Below are 16,467 nucleotides of genomic sequence, written 5' to 3'. Positions count from 1 at the left end.
AGTTCTTCCGAGATTTGGCTAAAAACCTCATTGGTGTTGTGTCAGTATTTATAGCATGGTCTTCCACCACTGCTGGAGGAGAGACTCTCGTCTGTCACTGCCTAGGTACCTGGCCTTGAACCTCCCAAAGAGCATCACTGGCCAACCCGGTGGTGAGAACCTCTGATGTGAGACACACAGCCATGTTCCAAAGGTGGCCCTAGTCTCCTGTAGTGTCCGTCTTGTGCCATGTCAAGTGGGATACTGATCCTCACTTTCTAGAAATCATACTTGATGAGGAATACAACAGTTTATTATTACTATAAACATTACAATTGATTTATAATTTGATTGTTGAAATGAAATGAACAGATAATTATCTAAAGTCTAACATAAGAAATTTATTTAAAAATAGTCATATTTCCATGGTTAGTTTTAGATTTAATTTCAATAAATCTTATATCTGTAGTTTATATATTTTTAAGTGAAGTAATTGAAGTGTGTTAGAGTTTTGTGTGTTTTGTGTGTAGAATTATTCAGAAATATGTCGGGCTTCAGAAAAACGAGTCAAAGTGTTTGTAAAGAACTGTACCAAATTCTAACTTAGAGTCAACTAAAGCAACTTAACATGACACAGCTAATCTGTTAGGTTAACTGTGTCATATTAGGTTGATGTTTTCTGAACCTGGCCTGCAGGTTCAGGGTCAGAGGTTACCTGACTTCAGTGCGTTCTTCCTGTAGACAGCAGTCTGACAACAGGTTTCAACCAACTAATGTAATCCCAGGGTTCTAGCCAACCCAACATACACTTTCTTATGAGCTCTTAGTGGCCAAAATAAAAAGGTTTTCGTTGTAACTGTCTAAACCAGATTCTGCAGAAACTGTTTTATTGTAAAAAAAAACCCAAACAAAATAAAGACTTTTTAAGGCCTAAAACTGAAATAATAGGGAGATAATTCAGTGAGACACTACAGAAACCCTAGATAACCCATGCTAGACTCACACTTTGCCTCTCTGTTATTCTACTAAGATAAAGAGTGAGATATAAGGACCTCCTGCCGGTAGACACCAGAACATCTGATTGTTACCAGGAGCCATTTTTCACATTTTTAAGACACATTATGATGCAATAAGTGAACATGACTGAAATGGAACCTACACTTTCTGTATATACATTAATGTTTCTAATCAAATGACAGCTTCTTAGATATTAGTTGAGAGAAAGTAGCAATAGAAACAGTTTCAGGTTCTGCTCAGCCATACATACCTTGCTCACTAAGGTTTGAAACTTTGGCTTTTTGGCTGGCTGAAGGGGTTCTCTTATGTCCGATAAGACTGGAAAACAAGAATACATTGATGAACAACAGTGTAAAACAGGTTCTGGTAGTATCTCTGGGTAACAGTGAGGGTCATCAGAGAGTAACAGCACTTCTCTGCCTCCTCCCCACACCCAGTTCTCTCACAAACATGGTCTCAATGGTTTCTGCTACTTTAGTGGGTGTTTAGGCTAAAACAATATCATTAATGTCACAATTATTTTCAGCTTAATCTAATTCCATTCATTTCAGTTCTAAACTACTTTATTAATGTCAAAAGTAAATGAGATATTGTTGTAACTCATATTATCCAAGTTTCTGTAGAGTTATTAGAGATGCTGATGGCTGTAGTAATGGAAGGTTTCCTGTAGTGATCAGTGTTACACCAGAAGCCTCTGACTGAAGACACAGTTGCTGTATGAGGGAGCGGGGGTTTGATTAACCTTTTGACCTTTAATCTTATTGTTAAAACTATGAGTACAATGAAAACGTTTCATTGTACTCTTATTCTGTGGATAGTTTTGTTCCATTAGTCCAAAACTTATTATTTCTCTTTTTTAGCATCTGAATAATTCCCACTATAAAACACGTAAATAACATTTCTTCATACATTTGATAACATTCCTAAAAAAAGTAAGAATGTACCTCTCAATCAGCCATACAACATTCTAGAAATTGGTCACATGTGAGAAGGCAGGGGTTTTACTGAGAAAGATTCCAGCTCGTAAATGTATTGCTTTAGAACATTCTTATTATCTGCGTTTTCCAGATCAGGCAGGATTTAAGGTTTCTTTTTAAGTCCTTTTGGGAGATACCTGTCCTACGGGCTCAATTTAAATTTTTAACCTATTCACTGATACCCCAGAAGAACTAGGCCTACTCGCTGCTTTAATGTCAAGCTACAGTCAAAGGAACTCTAACTGGTATCAAATCAAGTTTAAGGTATTTAAAGTTGATGCTGTAATGTGCATTTGTACCCACCCATATTTATTGGCTTAAACAAAGTGAAACACGATACACATATTCTGAAAGCACTCACAGGAAAGATCTCTCTTAACGGTGTTCTTTTTCCGCCTGATGGGGAATTCATCAATCTTCAGCTCGCCTTCATCAGAGACATACTCATATTCATCTCTCACTGGTTTGCTTTTGTCCTCTTTTAGGTTTTGTAATGATCCGAAAATACTTGAGTTGGTCTGAGGTTTCAGCATCTTGGAGCTGGAACAGAAACCGCAGGACGATAAGCTGAGTGAGGCATTGACAGTATCAAACCCTCCAATTAGCTCTGTAGGATATGGTGCTGATTGCCACAAAGCTCCATAATTACCATAATACACCACATTAGAAGGTTGGACTGTTGAAGCCTACAATAAAGCATTTATTTGGCAATGGCAGCCATGCCATACATACCTGGCTAGTTTCCTGTGAGACATGGTAAAGCTGAATCTGTCTTTGTTGCCTGACAGCGGCGTTCTGTCAAACTTGCACTCCTCCTCCATTTTCAGCAAGGAGTCTGGCTTACTGTTCTGTAATGTTCCAATCAAAATAACTCTTAAAGGAGCAGAAGTAATGTGGTTTTCTGGTATCAAGTCACACACATTCACAGCACTTAAGAGCACTGGTACCATGTCATTATAGCATGCAAAGCAGTTAAAGAGAGTGGGAGTTTTTAAGCATTTAAAAACAGTTTCTACACAAAAATATTTCATTTGTCAACACAATTGACATAATGTCTCTATAATACAGTGAACATACATGGGCTGGTTATTTTCCATCATACTGTTCTTTTAGTTTACATTCCTCTATGAGATGCTAGGGAAAGTAACAAGAGTTTTCTCCGGTCGTATGGAAGACGTTACCCCTCCCCTACATACTGCTGCAGACTCCTAGCTAGCAGAAAAAAAGGGCTCTGATGTTTTTGCTTACAAGATTTGGCTGTTTGGAAATATTTCTTGTCCTATAAATCAGGTCACTGTTGTCATGGAACCTAAGGAGCGCCACCTAACACTCTTTATTATGGTGAAACCACGAGCAGCATCAACCTGAGCAGACAGCCTGACTAATTAGCCAGCTAATAGCAGCTTGTTATGTTCTGTGCAATAAGCACTTAAAAACTAATACTAAAAACATTGCATTACAGCGTTTTTCTTGAGTTTATGTACATAAATCTATCTAAATAACTGAGTCCAGATATATGTGAATGTGCAGTGAATGCTGACAGCTGGTTCTGCCAGCCTGAAATAAAAACTGACATGTCTGCTACCACCGATGCATGGTCTGGTTTACAGTAACAAAGTTTATAAAAAGTCAAATCCACTAAGACTTGTATTACATCATTCCTGCAGTTTAAAATCCTTTTAGGATGAGAGGCCAGAGAAAGTCCCGGAGAGACCGGAGCTTTCTTCATAGCAAAGCAAAACAGCACACCCCAACCCATTCCTCCACCTGGTCCTGTCCAATCAGCTGGCTGAAGGAAGAGTTTCCCTAAATAGTCCACTGAAAATATTTCTGGCTGTGAAATATCCAGCTTGGCATGGCTTTAAAACAAGAGTAGCTCCAAAGTAAAAGATTTAAAGCTAATGTAAGCAACAAGCTACAAGAGTTAGCATGTCTGTCTGCATAATACATAAACAGCCTTGTTTCCCAAGCTTAAGTCCAGCTGACCCACACAGTAGCCTGCCAGCCTGTTATGGTCCCTTTACAGAGAACTCAGTAGTACCACAACATTTCATTGGAACAACATAATCAGATTTATTGAATATGACTGGAATGGCCCGTTGGATGGCCTGATGCCTCTACTGGATGTTTAGTTATAGTGGGTATGATGCTAAAGCTTAGAAACAGAGGTGATAACAATATCATGATGGAAATAATAGAAAAGTGACCTAGAAAATGAGAACTGAGTTTGGGCTAAAAATTATTATTAGGATCAACTGTCAGTAAAAACATGCTTATGTACTGCATACGAGCGAGCCAATCAGAACGGCAATGTTGCCAGATGATCCACATTGTCTGACCTGGTTTATGCTAATCCAGATGTTCCACAGAAAATCCAAAATGGCTGCCATAAAGGCTGAGCAGACTCTGTAATCAACCATCCACCACCAAGAGTTTGTTCTTAAACATTTCTGTTTCTTTAATTAAAGGCATGTGACAACATGAGAGTGTAATTCAGAACGATCCCGAGCCTTTCTTTCTAATCAACCCTAACATTCTGGAGAGGATTAATAGCTGGCACAAGCCACACACAGGGGCTGTGTGTCTTTGTTTCTTTTACTTTTTTGCATGAGTTCAAAGAAAAACTGTTCTGTAGTAACCTTGGTGAAGACCTAACAGGACCTCCTCTCCATCTGTAAATGTTTGGCCTGATGTGAAGAAGCAGAGGGAAAGCAGAGGGGCTGCAAACATTCCTCAACAGTCTGGCATTCAATTTTCCATGAAACTAAAGCTCTCTAATGTCTTCTGTTAGACAAAATTACACTTTTGTTCCCCAAAAGCTTCCTCCAATTATTCAGCAATGATCACACAACAATTTTTCCATATGGACATGTGTAAGTACTTAAATGGAAGGTGTTTGGATATGGACATGGCCTAATTCCATTAAGTAAACTCTGAGAGGGTGGATGATGAACTGCAGAGCTGAAATGGAAGACTTGGGTCATATCATTATTGGTGATTCTTGCTTTGAAGAGAGCAAATTGCTTTTAGATGATTCAGGGGTTTTGTCTGTTCAACCTCTCAGCTCGTAACTTTGAGCTCTTTTTGAAAGACCAGCAGAAGTTTGGTTCAGCTTAGATCAAACTGAGAGGCTTCTTGCTTTGGAGATTAATACCTAGAAATTACTTTGACGGTACGAAAAAAACTTACCTTGTATTTCCATTTAGCTTCTGTCTTGTTTTTGTTCTGTTCTCTGATTTCAAACTTGTCCGTGTTGTTCTGCTTCGATGTTTCTTTCTCAGATACACTCAGAATGTTTTTAACAACCTGGAATTTTAAAGTATTAAAGGAAAGACACAACTGTTACCAGAAAACCCAGAAACTCACAGTCACTGATACTGGAGCTACTGGTAACTGGGTCAGATGTACAGTACAGACCAAACGTTTGGACACACCTTCTCATTCAAAGAGTTTTCTTTATTTTCATGACTATGAATATTGTAGCTTCACACTGAAGGCATCAAAACTATGAATTAACACATGTGGAATTATATACTGAACAAAAAAGTGTGAAAAACTGAAAATATGTCTTATATTCTAGGTTCTTCAAAGTAGCCACCTTTTGCTTTGATTACTGCTCCACACACTCTTGGCATTCTGTTGATGAGCTTCAAGAGGTAGTCACCTGAAATGGTTTTCACTTCACAGGTGTGCTCTGTCAGGTTTAATAAGTGGGATTTCAAGCCTTATAAATGGGGTTGGGACCATCAGTTGTGTTGTGCAGGAGGTGGATACAGTACACAGCTGATAGTCCTACTGAATAGACTGTTAGAATTTGTATTATGGCAAGAAAAAAGCAGCTAAGTAAAGAAAAACGAGTGGCCATCATTACTTTAAGAAATGAAGGTCAGTCAGTCCGAACAATTGGGAAAACTTTGAAAGTGTCCCCAAGTGCAGTCGCAAAAACCATCAAGCGCTACAAAGAAACTGGCTCACATGAGGACCGCCCCAGGAAAGGAAGACCAAGAGTCACCTCTGCTGCGGATGATAAGTTCATCCAAGTCACCAGCCTCAGAAATCGCAGGTTAACAGCAGCTCAGATTAGAGAACAGGTCAATGCCACACAGAGTTCTAGCAGCAGACACATCTCTAGAACAACTGTTAAGAGGAGACTGTGTGAATCAGGCCTTCATGGTAAAATAGCTGCTAGGAAACCACTGCTGAGGATAGGCAACAAGCAGAAGAGACTTGTTTGGGCTGAAGAACACAAGGACTGGACATTAGACCAGTGGAAATCTGTGCTTTGGTCTGATGAATCTAAGTTTGAGATGTTTGGTTCCAACCACCGTGTCTTTGTGCGGTGCAGAAGAGGTGAACGGATGGACTCTACATGCCTGGTTCCCACCGTGAAGCATGGAGGAGAATGTGTGATGGTGTGGGGGTGCTTTGCTGGTGACACTGTTGGAGATTTATTCAAAATTGAAGGCATACTGAACCAGCATGGCTACCACAGCATCTTACAGCGGCATGCTATTCCATCCGGTTTGCGTTTAGTTGGACCATCATTTATTTTTCAACAGGACAATGACCCCAAACACACCTCCAGGCTGTGTAAGGGCTATTTGACCAAGAAGGAGAGTGATGGGGTGCTGCGCCAGATGACCTGGCCTCCACAGTCACCGGACCTGAACCCAATTGAGATGGTTTGGGGTGAGCTGGACCGCAGAGTGAAGGCAAAAGGGCCAACAAGTGCTAAGCATCTCTGGGAACTCCTTCAAGACTGTTGGAAAACCATTTCAGGTGACTGCCTCTTGAAGCTCATCAACAGAATCCCAAGAGTGTGTGGAGCAGTAATCAAAGCAAAAGGTGGCTACTTTGAAGAACCTAGAATATAAGACATATTTTCAGTTGTTTCACACTTTTCTGTTCAGTATATAATTCCACATGTGTTAATTCATAGGTTTGATGCCTTCAGTGTGAAGCTACAGCTTCTTGAATGAGAAGGTGTGTCCAAACTTTTGGTCTGTACTGTATGATCTGTAACATTTTCGAGCAGACTGTTTCTCATGTCACAAACCAAACATCAAAGCTAAAGAACATCAGCTAACCAAAGCTAGTCACCTGAATGCAACCTTTCATTCAGTTTTCATCCACCCTGGATAATGTCTAGAATCAAGCCACCCCTATAAACCACATGTGACATTTATCCTGTACAGTTTAACAGAAAAACAAACAAGGAAAATTAAAAATATAGAATAAACCCTTGCATCAGCAAACACACCCTTAAACCAAGACTCTGTGCCTGTGTGTGTTCTGCAAAACAACCATATCTAACTGCTACCTGTTAGCACTTAGCACAGGTTGGACCAAGTCATTGTTTAGCAAGTCAAAAGTCTCAAGTCTTTCTAGCTAAGTCTTGAGTCAAGTCCCAAGTAAAGACATAAAAGTCCCTAATCAAGTCCAACTCCGAAACGTTGAATTTTAAACAAGTCATTTAACCAAATATGTCATTTAATCACAAGGTAATAATTCATTTCTAGAATTGGTGCATTCTTTTTAAAAAGTGCATTTGTTTGCCAGAACAACCAGAAGGAGAAGCTAAGCTTAAACAACATCAAATCATCTGATGTAGCGTCTTACAGTAAATATTAACTGAAACAAAGTAGCAAACTGATCCAGAACACAAACCCAGATTCATTCAAAAATGATCTCATCAGATAAAATGCTACAGTACAAACCTGCTTTTATAGTATTTCATAAGTAACATCAGATCATTAAAACAACACATTTTCTATGACTATAAAAGTGAACATTGTGACCAAGTTGATTTTATTAGACATGATGATGGTTCTGTTTGCCAGCTTGGACTCACAGACTCTAGAAAATCTGCAGGTAGAAACTAATTAGCCTGCAGACACAAGAAGAAATTCAAATAGTTAATTAAATTAAATAAAACTGTCATCTATTCCGAATGAACTGCATCATAAAACCTGTAGCTTGTAATATACTAGACTTTTCCATTTTAAAATGTGTAATAAATAAATAGAAGAAATAAAACATAGCGAGCAATGAGCTGGGATTCCTTTAGTGGGCTTCCTCCTGGAGGATTTGACTGTATTTGTAGATTTGTAGTGATGCAGAAAGAGACAGAGCTGTAACCTGGTCCTGTTTCTGAGAAAAAAAGAATCATTACTTCCTTTTATGATCAACATTTTAGTGGGAGGTTTGTTCGACTTTCATTCAGTCCAAAAGGCTGGAAAATATATGAAATGCTATTCATTACAGTCCTTCAGGAGAAATGAAAACTGGCTACAGTCGGAATCGGCAGATCAGAGCTTCACAAAACTGGGGATTGGAAATATCACACAGACTGTCTGATTGATTGGAAGTTGGATTAAATGAGGCAGATGCAGAAATACAACATCCTTTAGATGCATAGCATTCAGAAACTTTGCTGATTTATCAGAATTACAAAAGAAATGTAATGTTTTTTTTCTTATTTCCACTAATTATAAATGTGCTCACCTTTGGCTTTTTTTGCTGGTCCATTTTACTCAAGATTTCCTTTGCATGAGACTCAAGGGCAGCAAAGCTGGAAGGCTTTGGAGGCGGTGACAGCTCCTTTGTCTTTTTCACCTTCTTCTTTTCTCCATCTTTGACCTTTGGAGGCTTGGGGGCCTTGGGAACCTTTGGGGGTTTGGGAGGCTTGGGAGGTTTGGGGGCTTTTTTCTTCGGTTTCTCTCTGCTGGGTGATGGGATGTTTGTTGGGGAACTGGGCTCCTCGGGCTCAGATTGGGTAGATACTGGTTCCTCTACAGGCACCTTGATGCTTGGCTCATTCTTAATGGTTTTTGTTGCATTCTGGGCATCAAAACAGAGCAATGACAAGTGCAACCAACCATTACACCATTCAATAAGCCGACTCAGCTCAAAGTATTGAAGTTCGCTGACCAATCAAAATAAGCAAATTTAGTTAAAATGATTGACATCATTTTTGACACTTTGCTTTTTAAATTTCAAATGTTAAACATATCTTTCATGAAAGCAGGAACATTATCTCTAAAGAATGATTTTTTGGTGAATCCTATAATAGTATCCTATAATTGTATGCGACCCTTGGCACAGTGTAGAAGAAGTAAAGACTTCTTCACAGACTAGAAATGTTCTCTGATGTTACTCGTAATATAAAACCAAAGTACCTCTGACAGTCTAATCTCTTTGGCCAGATCCTTAATGAGCTGGGATGGTTTCATGTTCTCTGGAAGCTCATCTTCATGTTCCAGGAGAGCCTGTTACACGTAACACAAACCAGCATTACAGTGATGTGCTAACACACTTAGCACTGCATACAGTGAATGTTTAATTCTTCATACCTGTTTCTTAGTCCACGCTCTGAAGGCTCCATTGATGATTTTGGCACCATGTATCAGGTACAGAGCTGGTTGCTTATTTGCTTTGTGTAAACCTACCGAAGAAGAACATGCAGGAGGTGTCACTGAATGAGCCAGCATATTAACCCCATTAGGATCAGTACTGGAAGGAAGATGTAATAAATGACTCAGTGGAACTTTATTAAATGAATGATGAACAGGATGGAACGGAATAAAGACCTTGAACAGAGCTGATGGTTCAACAAGCAGTTATAGAAAAAAGAAAGTCCCTTCCTTTAAATGTCAGGCTTTTACATGTTTGTTACACATCAAGGGTTTGGGGTGTACCTTCTATGTTTGTACAACAAACTTTTCCATTTTAGCTTAATGTTTCTTTCATAAATAATGATATGGAGGGATCAGTGCTGTGTGGTTCTGTAACACCGAAAGTTACATTCGAATATTTATTTAAACTTAAGTAATGATCTGGGTTTTTGTTAAAAGAAATAGGGGGTGTACGTTTATTTTCCTATCACTTTAGGTTGTTTTATAAATTATAGCTCAGGCAGGTTCATGAACATAGACCAACCTGCACATACCACACCTGTAAAAATAACACAGAAGCAAAACAGGGGAAGATCACATTGCAGAAATAGAGACGTCAGGTAGGGAGTCCTGCAACAGCTGTTACACATCAGCTTCTGTAGAGGGAGCTAAACAGGACATACAGCACTAAGGAAATGCCACGCTGGGTTAAACCTGGTTTATGCATTGTGTTCTGTTTCCCATGGTCAGGCATATCTCCATGTTTGTAAGGTTTTCATGTATGGTGCAAGTGGCAACGTGTGTTGCAGTGATTAGTAGAGGAAAACTGTGAAGTGAAACAAAGTGTTCGAAAATAAAAATCTGTGGTGGTGTGGATTAATCCTCAGCCCCCAAGAGTCAGTACTTTGTAGAAACTCCTGTGGCTGGTATATCTCTGCCAGCTTTACATCCACAGACTGCAATCTTTGCCTATTTTCTTTATAAAATAGATGAAGTTCAGTCAGATTAGATGGAGAGCTTCTGCAAATATCCATCTTCAAGTCTTGCCACAAATTTTCAGTTGGATTTAACTGAAATTTGACTAGGCCATCCTAACATTTGATAGTCAGGAAGAAAGTTGTGGAGAAGTTTAAAGCAGGGTTAGCTCCTACAACAATATCCCAGGCTTTGAACATCTCACAAAGTTCTGTTTAATTCATCATCTAAACATGGAGGGGATAGACCAACTGCAGACCTACCGAGACATGGAGGTCCACCTAAACTGACAGGCTGGGTGAGGAAAGCATTAATCAGAGACGCAGCTGAGAGTAACATAGTAACTGTGGTAAGGTGCTCTGCTCAGATGACAGTTTTTAGCGCGTTTGCCTTCAGAATATGCAGAATATATGCTGATTATCAAAAAGGGCAAAATACTAAGGGGAGGATATGCAAATGTCATCAATTAGCACTCACAATGTGATGTATCAAACATCAAACGGAGAGTGGGTGCTTTTTTTGTGTCTATATTTATCATGTTTGAAAGGCAGGTGCAAACTGACAGAGTTACGATCACATCTGCCGTCTTTGTGGCGAGAAGGTGGCATAGGTACAATGACAGATGACGGAGAGAAAGAACCTTCTGTGTGCATGTCAACATAATTGGATTGTCAGAAATATAAATAGGAGAGATATATTGTCTATCCAGCAATGCCATTTTTCAGGGCTGATTTAGAACAAGTCACAAATAGAAGCTATGCCATATCTCCTATGGAAAAACACCTTTTAACACTGCATGTTCTTGCATCTGGATCATTCTAGAGAACCATGACTTTTTGGCACAACACCATTGTCTGGAGGACCGCTTCTATATAGCCCAGAAAAGGTGGTGCAGATTATAGCTGTCTGCTGCATGTTCCACAAGCAGAAATCCTCAACACACACAGTCCCCGCTGATGATCATTCCTCACCACTGTGTTGTCATCTGCAAACTTTACAATGGTGGTGTTATGGTGAGTTGGGGTGCAGTCGTAGGTGATGAACAGGGGGCTCAACACACAACCCTGTGGAGAGCAGCTGCTGAGGCTGAGGGCTGAAGATGTATGGTGACCCAGTTTGACCCTCTGGCTGTGAATCAACAGGAAGCTGTAGATACACAGGGGAAGTGTGACAGTCCATTATTCCTCTGTTTGTCCACCAGTCTGTGTGGCATTCAGGGGTGCAGCATGGAGGGCTGTGGCTACAGCATCCTCAGTGGTGCTATTAGCCATGTAGGCAAACTGGTGGAGGTCATAACGTTTTGGGAGGAGAAATGTGATGTAAGCCCTGAACAGACGTTCACAGCATTTCATGACCACTGGTGTCAGTGCAACTGGCAAGTAGTCATTACAGCTGGAAATACGGGCTTTCTTGGACAGCGGGACAATGCTGGATGATCTCTGACAAGGTGGGACAATAAATTGGGGGCCGGGAAAGGTTAATAATCCTGGTGACGGCTCCTGCCAGCTGGTCAGCGCAGTCCCTCAGCACCTGTCCTGGGATACCATCATGTCCAGCAGCCTTCTTTAGTTTGACAGCATGCAGGGAGCTCCGCACCTCATTCTCCTCCACAGTGAGGATGAAGCTGCTGTGGGCTGTAGGGGTAGTGCAGCTGTCTGTAGTGGAACCACCTCAAAGTGGGCAAAGAAAAGGTTCAGCTCCTCTGCCAGTGAGGCGTCGTCATCAGCAGTACTGAGGTTGGTCCTGTAGTTGGCGAGCTGCTGGATCCCGTGCCACATCTGCCTCCTGTTGTTTCTGTCCAGGTGGTCCCATGTCCTTCTCCTATAGTCCAACTTGGTCTTTCTGATGCCTCTCTTCAGGTTTGCTAAGGCTGTGCTGTAGAGACGCTTATTGGCTGATCTTATTTCTCTCCTTCAGCAGCTGCTAGACCTGGTTGGGGTAGACCCTGGTGGGTTTATCCATCGTAACAGTGTCTATGCAGGTCTTGATGTAACATAGGACACAGTCTGTGAACATCCCCAGGTCTGGGTCTTCAAAAATCTTCCAGTGAGTCCTGTTACAGCAGTCCTGCAGCTGTTGGGAGGCATCATCTGGCAAAGTTCTAACAGTTTTTGTGAAGGTAACAGTTGTTTTCCTGAGGGGTAATGAGCAGGAAATAACAACAGGGACTGGTGGTCAGACTAGCCAAGGTGTGGTAGTGGCCTAGCCTTATAACTCAGCTTGATGTTGCTGTAGACCTTGTCCAGCGTGTTGGCTTCTCTGGTAGCATACTTTACAAGCTGGTGGCGTTTGTGGGGCAATGCCTTTAGGTCTGCAAGTTTCCCGCTTTAATGTGCACAGCATCAAGATGCTTGTCTGCTGGTCGCTAATATTGCTATGTAGAAGTCACACAGCCGAGCTAGCATTAGCATGTGGTGGGATGTAAACAGCAGTTACCAAGACTATGGTGAACTATCTCGGGAGATAGACGGGCCTACATTTAACAGTGATATACTCCAGGTCCAGGGAGCAGCGACCGCCTCCAGTCACTGTGTTAGGACACCAGCTGTTATTAATGTACACACAGAGCCCCCCTCCTCTGCTGTTACTGGAGTCCCATATCCTGTCCTGGTGCTGCGCAGCTCAATAGCAGAATCCAGGATGGATAAGTGTAACCGGGTCTCTGTGACCAACACAATGTAACTGTCTCTTCTGATGTTGTTGCGACTACCTGTAGCCACAGTCCATCCATCTTGTTGGCAATGGTTCTGGTGTTGGTTGGAAAAAGCCTGGGAAACTGTGGTCTGTGTAGCTGTCTGCTTAGCCTAGCTAGCATATCGGCTCTATGGCCTTGCTTCCTTTTACACTCAAGGCACTGCCTACATCTCCTTCCCTCTGGGATGGTAATCCACAGATCCGAGATTCCAAGTTATGTCCGCCGGGATCTTGTCTGTGTTAATACATTCAGCTGTAACATGCCTTTCAAAGAAAACTCCTATTTTAAGGAGAGCACGGCGACTGTAGATGTTGGTTGCTCCACAGAATGCGTGTTGAATGAGAAGCAACACACATATAAACAAAGCCCTGACCGGGAAAACCTAGAGTCGCTGCAACGGTGTACGCTGCCGTGTGTCTAACCAGCATACTGAAGGTACTACATAGTTTTTCCTTGATGTGCTGCGCGGTTTGTGAAAGTATTGAGAAAGACATTTAGCAATTTAAAAAAAATTGTCTCTACAGGTCCTTCTCAAAATATTAGCATATTGTGATTAAGTTCATTATTTTCCATAATGTCATGATGAAAATGTAACATTCATATATTTTAGATTAATTGCACACTAACTGAAATATTTCAGGTCTTTTATTGTCTTAATACGGATGATTTTGGCATACAGCTCATGAAAACCCAAAATTCCTATCTCACAAAATTAGCATATCATTAAAAGGGTCTCTAAACGAGCTATGAACCTAATCATCTGAATCAACGAGTTAACTCTAAACACCTGCAAAAGATTCCTGAGGCCTTTAAAACTCCCAGCCTGGTTCATCACTCAAAACCCCGATCATGGGTAAGACTGCCGACCTGACTGCTGTCCAGAAGGCCACTATTGACACCCTCAAGCAAGAGGGTAAGACACAGAAAGACATTTCTGAACGAATAGGCTGTTCCCAGAGTGCTGTATCAAGGCACCTCAGTGGGAAGTCTGTGGGAAGGAAAAAGTGTGGCAGAAAACGCTGCACAACGAGAAGAGGTGACCGGACCCTGAGGAAGATTGTGGAGAAGGGCCTATTCCAGACCTTGGGGGACCTGCGGAAGCAGTGGACTGAGTCTGGAGTAGAAACATCCAGAGCCACCGTGCACAGGCGTGTGCAGGAAATGGGCTACAGGTGCCGCATTCCCCAGGTCAAGCCACTTTTGAACCAGAAACAGCGGCAGAAGCGCCTGACCTGGGCTACAGAGAAGCAGCACTGGACTGTTGCTCAGTGGTCCAAAGTACTTTTTTCAGATGAAAGCAAATTCTGCAAGTCATTCGGAAATCAAGGTGCCAAAGTCTGGAGGAAGACTGGGGAGAAGGAAATGCCAAAATGCCAGAAGTCCAGTGTCAAGTACCCACAGTCAGTGATGGTCTGGGGTGCCGTGTCAGCTGCTGGTGTTGGTCCACTGTGTTTTATCAAGGGCAGGGTCAATGCAGCTAGCTATCAGGAGATTTTGGAGCACTTCATGCTTCCATCTGCTGAAAAGCTTTATGGAGATGAAGATTTCATTTTTCAGCACGACCTGGCACCTGCTCACAGTGCCAAAACCACTGGTAAATGGTTTACTGACCATGGTATCACTGTGCTCAATTGGCCTGCCAACTCTCCTGACCTGAACCCCATAGAGAATCTGTGGGATATTGTGAAGAGAACGTTGAGAGACTCAAGACCCAACACTCTGGATGAGCTAAAGGCAGCTATCGAAGCATCCTGGGCCTCCATAAGACCTCAGCAGTGCCACAGGCTGATTGCCTCCATGCCACGCCGCATTGAAGCAGTCATTTCTGCAAAAGGATTCCCGACCAAGTATTGAGTGCATAACTGTACATGATTATTCGAAGGTTGACGTTTTTTGTATTAAAAACACTTTTCTTTTATTGGTCGGATGAAATATGCTAATTTTGTGAGATAGGAATTTTGGGTTTTCATGAGCTGTATGCCAAAATCATCCGTATTAAGACAATAAAAGACCTGAAATATTTCAGTTAGTGTGCAATGAATCTAAAATATATGAATGTTAAATTTTCATCATGACATTATGGAAAATAATGAACTTTATCACAATATGCTAATATTTTGAGAAGGACCTGTATAGCAATACATTGTTGATGTATAAAGTTACAAACTTCTCAAGATGTTTCCCTGTGGTGAAAAAGACGACCCTGAGGGTAAATGAATGATGGTGTATTAACAGCAAAGCTTCATGGGATAGAAGTGTCGTGCAGCACACAGAAAAGCAGTGGAGCTTTAATACGCAGGAAGTCAGACACCGACAAGGTTGCAAGCATTAACAGTTGGTCCAGGCCAGCTGAGGAGAGTTTAAACACTGGCTTGTAATGGAGCAAGTAATTCTAACAGGGCCAAATCTTTTGAAGCTAATCATCTGTGTACTCTCCGATTCACTGATTTATTGACTGAAATAATATTAGAGCATCCAGCGTCATCATCTGCACAGCAGACACAAAGCCATGCTCTTAAGGTGCAGGGCAGAAAAAAGCCTTTTCTGACACTGTTTGTGTTTTCTCTGCTTCATGCATTCCTCTGGAAAAAGGGCAAATTAAACAGGAATGAAGCTCTCTGTGAACATGACACAAGCTGCTGGAAAATATACTTTCCACAAATACATCTAACTGATCAAGAGCTCACCTTTGAACCGCTCAAGCAAATGCCGCCCCACATACCAGCACGCCGTCTCAAAGTTGGGAAATGGGGTGAGAGTCTTGACCTTCAACCTCTTCTCGATTTCATATGCTCTGAGGAGAGTAAAGCATGTTCCAACTAAACATTACGCATTAGCTTACATGCAACAATCTCCATGAGAGAGACAACAGAGTCTTGTCACAAGCCCGAAAAAGGACACCACAAAGATGTCTTGGAGTCTGTTAGCTAAGAAGCATGCATGGATGGGTTCTCTTTGGGTACTGTGGCTTCCTGCCACAGTCCGAAAACATGACTGCTAGGTTACTTAGTTGTCTTTCGAAATGAGTGTGTATGCATGGTTGTTTGTACCAAGTGTCTATGTGTTGTCCTGTGATGGACTAGACCAAGTTAAGGCTATTAAACAGAAATTTGTTTTCCCTCCCAGGGCTGCATGAAAGACTGACGTCAGACTATTTTTGTATGGTGTCCAAAAACTATTCTATAGAAATGTTACAGTAGGAGGGACCAATGAATATTTCTGCACCTGAGTTCTTATCTTTTAATTTGGGATCAGAATTCTGGCACCATCTTTGGGGATGAAGCCTTTGTGTGATAAGCATCAGCATCTGCCTCCCTCTGTGCATCTAGACCTGAACATCTGGTGGTTTACACATTTCTGACCATTTACAAGCATCATGTTTAAACCCTTGAGGGGCGTTTCTTTAGTTTTTGATAATATGAAGCTGTAA

The 16,467-nt window shown here is 41.4% G+C and overlaps 1 protein-coding gene across 2 annotated transcripts in view; it reads right to left on the bottom strand.

Moving 5' to 3' along the window:
- phf2 (PHD finger protein 2) overlaps window positions 1-16,467 on the bottom strand; it is a 69,108-nt gene that overhangs the window by 11,363 nt on the left and 41,278 nt on the right. For both annotated transcript variants that reach the window (XM_047347461.1, XM_047347462.1), the window contains exons 9-16: window positions 15,725-15,831; window positions 9,326-9,417; window positions 9,152-9,241; window positions 8,478-8,813; window positions 5,163-5,279; window positions 2,706-2,821; window positions 2,335-2,513; window positions 1,247-1,314 (exon numbers count right to left, since the gene is read on the bottom strand). In XM_047347461.1, coding sequence (XP_047203417.1) covers window positions 1,247-1,314; window positions 2,335-2,513; window positions 2,706-2,821; window positions 5,163-5,279; window positions 8,478-8,813; window positions 9,152-9,241; window positions 9,326-9,417; window positions 15,725-15,831 — 1,105 coding nt within the window. The remainder of the gene's footprint in view (window positions 1-1,246; window positions 1,315-2,334; window positions 2,514-2,705; window positions 2,822-5,162; window positions 5,280-8,477; window positions 8,814-9,151; window positions 9,242-9,325; window positions 9,418-15,724; window positions 15,832-16,467) is intronic.

Source organism: Girardinichthys multiradiatus, chromosome 20 (genome assembly GCF_021462225.1).
Source record: "Girardinichthys multiradiatus isolate DD_20200921_A chromosome 20, DD_fGirMul_XY1, whole genome shotgun sequence".
In the NCBI taxonomy this organism is placed as follows: Eukaryota; Metazoa; Chordata; class Actinopteri; order Cyprinodontiformes; family Goodeidae; genus Girardinichthys; species Girardinichthys multiradiatus.
The sequence above is the reverse complement of the archived record's forward strand: the minus strand, read 5'-3'. Positions and strand labels throughout refer to the sequence as shown.